Source organism: Lycium ferocissimum, chromosome 3, assembly GCF_029784015.1.
Source record: "Lycium ferocissimum isolate CSIRO_LF1 chromosome 3, AGI_CSIRO_Lferr_CH_V1, whole genome shotgun sequence".
Lineage (NCBI taxonomy): Eukaryota > Viridiplantae > Streptophyta > Magnoliopsida > Solanales > Solanaceae > Lycium > Lycium ferocissimum.
The window spans coordinates 69302777-69309724 of NC_081344.1; the positions used below are offsets into that span (position 1 = coordinate 69302777).

General features: G+C 34.7%; 1 protein-coding gene and 1 pseudogene across 1 annotated transcript; one reads left to right on the plus strand and one right to left on the minus strand.

Annotated features, from left to right (window-relative positions):
* Nucleotides 1-2145: 2145 nt before the first annotated feature.
* On the minus strand, nucleotides 2146-2991 carry LOC132049040 (uncharacterized). Its single transcript, XM_059439710.1, has one exon. It carries the CDS (start codon nucleotides 2989-2991, stop codon nucleotides 2146-2148), a length of 846 nt encoding a protein of 281 aa, XP_059295693.1.
* A 3395-nt stretch (nucleotides 2992-6386) lies between these two features.
* The window catches only part of LOC132049041 (protein SULFUR DEFICIENCY-INDUCED 1-like), an 86369-nt pseudogene continuing 85807 nt past the window's right edge, over nucleotides 6387-6948 (plus strand).

Consider the following 6948-nt stretch of genomic DNA (forward strand, 5'->3'; position numbering starts at 1 on the left):
ATTGACATTGCAAAAAAAGCAAATTTTTTTCCCCTGTTTTTTTCCCCAAAAGAGGGGATGTTTCTTCCTCAAATTATGGGATGGACCCAACAATAATCACCATTTATCACTTTCGAGATTTGTTTCTTATTGGATTTTCTACATGCATATCAATACTTTTCGGATCTATCATGCATTTGAGTTTAGATTTAGATACCAGGTGCAAGATTCTAAGAAGTATGGCAAATTCTATCTTAATGTCCATTTTAAAATTTAATTTTTTTGGTGCTGTTAAAATCTATGTTGATTGGATGTCTCCTTTTTCTTTTCCTTCTAACAAAGTACAAAGATGTTTTCTATAGTTGCAACAACTAACTTAATTTAACTGAGGCACCTAAGGTGTTTGATAGAATGCCTGAAGCAACTGAAATTATTATTTTGTTGCTTTTTGCCGCAAATTTTCTAAAACATACTCCTTAGTTAGTGAAAAATCCAAAAGGTACATCACTTATTTCTACTGGATGTGTGTTGTTTATATTTATTTTCAAGAAATACACTTGAAACGTCTATTATTTATTTGCATCTGTTTCACTTGCAGTTTGCTGCTATTAGTCTAATTTTTGTGTTATGAAGAAAATTTAGATATAATGTATAGTTTTCTTAGCATTAAACCAAATTCTAAATATTACTTCAATAAAATTAAGAATTACTTGGAATAAGAATGTCGACAATCAAAAACACTGCAATACTGCATAACTTCAAAAGACTAAGACAACATTGATCCGCTGATAGAAATAGGTTGATAGAAATATGTGTCGTACTAGATATGCACAAATGTCACCCAAGAGAAAACAATTAATTATTGTTGCAACTGCAAGCTAAAAGAACTGAGTCCGTTCACTTATTTTCTTTTGGTAAACCCATAGAGTCCCTGTTTGTATAGAAGATTGGGTGGAGTTTGTAGAGATTCATTTCTTTTTGTAGATTCTCTTCCTTTTGGTATACCCCTTGTATACGTCCATCATTTTGGCCATGTTTATGAATGAAATATATTTACTTGATTGAAAAAAAAGAACTTAGTAAAAGGAGTGACTACTTCTACATCATTCACGTAATGCAGTATTTTCTCAACAGTCGATAACTAACTTGGAAAATGATGAGCTTACACAACTACTGATCCTAAGTTAGCTTCTGAAAGGTTAGGAAAGTATAATGCTTTCTCCGTTCTCAAAGACATTCCTACATAAAAATCTTATATGTGTGAACCATGTTATTTAATCAGATCATGAACAGCTTAATATAGCTTACAGTTATCTTCGTGTCTTTCCTTTATGCGAGGACAAAATACACATGGTTCTCTATTCTAAAGAGTTAGTCTCTTTGTATTATATGTGTTGTGTATATTTGTAGCGTTTAGACGTCATCTCTAATTTTTTATAGAAAAAACATTTCCGAAACCTCACTTTTTCTCCTTTTGAATGGACCTTATTATTGTATTAGAGTTATACACTGTCGTTTGAAAAATTGGCAAACTAAGAAGAAATCAATACACCTCTAAGGAATGAAAAAGATTCACCAAATATGAGAAGCTCCCCGATTGCCGTGGACGAAGAACGATGGCATTTCCCATAATAGCTTAGGTAAAGATTTCTCTGAAAGCTTATTACACTTCCGTGATGCTCCCAGATTTGTTAGCTTAAAGAGATAGTACTGCTTCATGCATGAGTATTTTTTTTGAAAGGAGTGATTCATCTATTTTTTTAAGTGTCCCCTTGAGTTTTCTGTATCCAGGGATCAGGGGAGGAGCCAGAACATTTTATAAGGGGGTTCAAGAAAATTAAAAAATAAACACCTGAAGAAATCAAAACAAACACAATTCTCTATTGAAAGTGCAAGTATATTACTACAACTGTCCACGACGAGGTTTCATTTCTTGAAATGTTTTTATAATAACATCATTAGAAATCCTATTAAACACATCTTTTTCTACATAAGGCACCAAGCAACCACCAAAATAACCCTCATTCATTCGACTTCACAAGTCATTCTTGATAAACTTCATTGCCGAAAAAGCTCTTTCAACGGATGCAGTGGCAACTGGCAAAAGCAAGGCAAGTTTCACTAAACGGAATACTAGAGGATAATTTGAATGCTTTTTTGTACTAACTAATCTTTTGAAAGATCACAAAGTCCTTTTAGATCGGAGAACCTTTCATCAAGATCACGAACATCAATAATGTAACTCGCAAGTTGATTCTCAAGAGCCCCCATACTAAATTCATCAAAGTCATCAGGATAATGTTCAGCCACTCTCATTATTTTCCTGAGATCAAAACTAGAAAATGAATCGATTGGATTTAAACAATGAATTCCATGAAGCAAATCAGTCGTTACTTCGTCAAAATGATAAGAAAGCTCTTGAATTTGCCAATCAATAACTTTGCAAAACACTTCAACGTAATAATGGTGTGAGACAGTACAACCAACAAGTTTACGTCGTGATCTCAACGGGGTAAAGTACGGCTCATCTAAATTAGGTACCAAAATTTCACGCTTGATACAAAATTTAGATACTTTATCAATAAGCGAACCCCATTCTTCCTCTCTTAACTTTTGCAACCTTTTCTTTGCTACTTGAACAAGTAGCATGGCATTTGCGATATCTTGCTCCTTTTTTTGTAAGCATTTGTTAAGCTCATCTGTGATTGCTAAAATATCTCTCATCAAATGCAATATGAACACAACATCAAATGTTTGACATGCTCTGAGAAATCCTATTGCGTTGTCACTTTCATCTAGACAAAGTGCATCAACAACAATATCATCAAGCACATCAACAATTGAACCAAACATAAGAATAAAGTTACTAAAAGATTTGAAGTGGGATCCCCAACGAGTATCACAAGCCCTAGTAAGACCAAATTCTTGATGTAAGCCCCTACCGCTTTCAAGTTCACCCATATCTAATGCCCCTTGAATTCTTTTTCTTTGAGAGTCTCGATATTCATCCATGCGTTTAAAAGAAGCTCCAACATATTCAAAATACTCGAAACCAATAGCACAAGCTCCCCCACTTCAACACACACTTTTAGAAACCGCAACAAGACTTAGTTGAAGTTGATGAGCAAAGCAATGAACAGAATGAGCCGATCTACTTTCTTGCCTAATCAACATTTTAAGGCCATTGATTTTGCCTTGCATATTACTTGCCCCATCGTAACATTGTCCACGTACCTAAGGAAGACTCAAGGAATGTTGAGCAAGTAAATTAACAATTGCTTCTTTTAGAGATGATGCACAAGTATCTTGATCATGAATAATGTCAATAAGTCGCTCCATCACAAATCCCATTCTATCAACATATCGTAAAACAATAGTCATTTGCTCCTTGCGCGACACATCAAATGATTCATCAACCAACAAGGCAAAGTAATCACCATTTAATTCTTCTATGATAGCCTTAATTGTTTCAATTTTGCACGTAGTCACAATTTCTTTTTGAATCATTGGAGAAGTCATCGCATCATTTTTATGGAGCATGTTTCAATACAAAATCTTTAATGTTATCACACCTTTCGTAATACCATGAAAGAATTTCAAGAAAATTGCCTCTCGCTAAGTGGTGATTTAGATTCATCATGACCCCCGAAATGCCAATCCCCGATTCTGTTAGCCTTACAACATCAATCGAAGGAAGCTGTTTTGTTTCGATACTCATGCTTAAATTGAGTATCTTGCCTCACAAGTGCAAATTCAATAGATTGTTCTTGTCGCTCTAGATCTTCACAATTCTTTTTTGCCTGATTATGAATGCTATTTCTGCCACCAACATGTTTTTTAAGACTCTTTTTTTTTACCAACTCTTAAACCCTATGGTCGAAAATACATCACCCCCACCTTGATGAATATTATCGTCTTTAAATAGATAGCAATTCAAACAAAAGATCAGATCTTTACTTTCACTATACTCCAACCAATTAGAATATTCACTAAACCACCGAGGATTAAAACGACGCATGTATCTAGAAACTTTTGTTTTAGGATACTCTTTAAGACGAGGTTGACAAGGACCTCTCCTTATTCTTTCGAATAACATCACGATGATTTGATTAAAGTTCAAGATTTGAGTTCTTTCACCTGCATCATGCTTTAAAGAATTCAAATCAAATTCGAGAAGAAAGCAATGGTATTTCGAGTGGTTGACATTTTCTTTTGGATTAGGTTGATCGTGAGAGTCCAAACTTGATTTTGGAACTTTGGTAAAATAATTCTTCACTGACTTTTGAGCCTGAATTATAATAAAAATTTAGTTAGAATTAAAGGCACAATGTCGATCTTAAAAGCAAATAAAACAATCAGTAACCTTAAGCATATCCCATTTCAAATGCCCACAGATTATCCTATATTATAAAAAACCTACCAAATGTCTCAATAAGCAAGAAAACAACTTAACCACAATCCAGCACACATAAAAGGGAATTGATAACTAAATAAAAATCTACACTTTGATTCTTTTATCAGCTAAAAATAAATATCTAGTAGACCAATTTTGCAAACAAATAACATTTAAAAATTAAAACAATTAAGGCTTGGGGTTCATGGATGGAAAATGGGTCAGCTACCCATTTCACAAAATGGGTTGATTAACAACTAACAAGAAACAATAATGGGTTTGTTGTGATTTTGAGTATGGTGAAAAATAAGAGAGAAAAAAAGAACCTTGGAACTGGAAGCCATCATCAGGGGTGAGGGCCGAAGAAGATGACGGAGCAAGGGGCGGAGAAGATGAACAAGAGCAAAGATGTTGAACAAAAAAGCAGCCCAACGTGAGTTGACAAAGAACAAGCTATGATGTTTTTGCTTTGGTTGACCTTTTGAAATTAGGGATTCTTTTATCCCAAATGGCTCATGTTTTTTTAATAATAATAATAATAAATACAGTCCAACAGGCAGCAGTCCAGCACCGGATGAAAAAGAGTTGTTATAGAGAATGGAACCCGCAACCACGGGCTCAATAGGAGGCGCCTCAGCCGCTGAGCTGAGTTCTGCATTATATTAAGGAGATGCAACATTAATATTTATACATGAATAAAAAAATTGACCCCATATATATAGTGCAATTTTCCAACGAAGGGGGTTCGATTGACACCCCTTGCACCGCTTTAGTTCCGCCCCTGCCAGGGATCTGAGAGGAGACACATTGAGCAGAACTTGACCTGCACAGTCAAATTGTTAGTACCCGACTTGGTTAATAATTGAAAAAAGCAGCCATAGCATTGTCCTAAACTTAATAACTGATCATAATCTATAAAACTAAGCAACTTTCACGCGATTTTGGAAAGAAAGAACCCTTTTTATCATGTACGTTGTGATATACTAATATTTGTGTGGATCAAAGGAGTAGAGATGTATTAGGTGATATTTTGTCTTTAAGATGGAACCTTTATTTATCGTTCTTTGTTTTTGTTCTTTTCCATCCTGGTAAATTCTGCAATCTTGATCCAGCATATTTTAAAATTTTGATTAATTAGATCTAAGCACGTGACGTCAAATGAGATGTCGGTCTATTTTTACATTCCAAATTCTCTTTTTCTTATTTGATTAAAGAATTTCTTGAATTGTGAATATGCCATTTATCTCGTGTTCCTAATACCAAGTCACTTCCATATTACACTTTCATTTTATACCTGTATGCAAATAACTCTATTAATGCCTAGAACTCTATGAACATAGGGTGATTGAAGGAATGATGCAGGAAAAGTTGCGATTTTTTTTCCAGAAAAGCTAGCTAGCTAGCCACTATGCCTCCAAATGTTTTAAAGCTTTCAATGGATTGAAGCTGTCCTACTGTTACTCCGAGGAGATGCTTGGAATCTGCAGCCTATAAATCTATTCCAGAAAGTCTCTTTGAAATATTTAGATAAATATAATGAGCAAATTCTCCAAGTCCTCATAATGTGGAGCTTTAACCGATATTACACTCTTGCAGATGTCATTGCATCTCGGATTATTTTAATCACTATGCTAAACCTTTTATAAGGCACGGCATGAATTATCTTATGAGATAAGTTGGATTTGATGGATGAATTGAACGTACTTTGAGGTGCCATTCTGGTAGGATATCTTATGGGATAAGTTGGAGCTGAAGGAAGAATTGACATACCTGAGAACTACAACATAAAAGAAGCCTTTGCCAACTGAGAATACTGGATGTTTTCTTTTCATACTTTTAAATGTAGCTTCTTTTAACCAGTCGTTTAGGAGACTAAAACATTTTTATGCAACTTTGTATATAATCTCTACACTTTTAGATTCATTACGCTGATTCATTTTATTTGTAATAATACTTGCTTGTGTATTTCTAATGTGATGGCATTGTTGACTCATATAAATGTTTTTTATTTAGAATTAGTTGTTGCAGAATATGAGCAAGTACTGGATACAAGTGATTACACCTTACTCTGTATTATGTACTTGACACTCCCGGCTATGATACTTATACATAGGATCTATGAATTTGAAGATGGTTTTCTAAAACAATGTTTTGAAACGTTATCTAGACATGGGCCTGTGCATGGCACGGGCTTCGGTTGCTAGTCTTAGAATAAGCTTGTATGTCAGCCAATTGATTGATGCATTATTCAGCTAGTTATGAAGGACCCAGAAGGATCAATAATATGGTTTTGGGAAGCCATAAATACAGGGGACAGAGTAGACAGTGCACTAAACGATATGACAGTTGTGATGAAGCAATTGGATAGAAGTGAAGAAGCCATTGAAGCTATCAAGTCTTCTAGATGGCTTTGCTCTAAACAAGCTCAAGAGTCCCTTGATAATCTCCTCCTCGATCTCTTCAAGGTATTTTATAGAGAAAAGACATCATTTCCCCCTGGAACTTGGGAAAAAACTCACTTTGCCCTAAACAAACGGTTTTTTTACCCCCTAAACAACAACGTAATTATTTCCCCC

Excerpts from the sequence above, each read along its gene's own strand:
- LOC132049040 (XM_059439710.1), bottom strand. The coding sequence starts at position 2,991 with ATGGATGAATATCGAGACTCTCAAAGAAAAAGAATTCAAGGGGCATTA.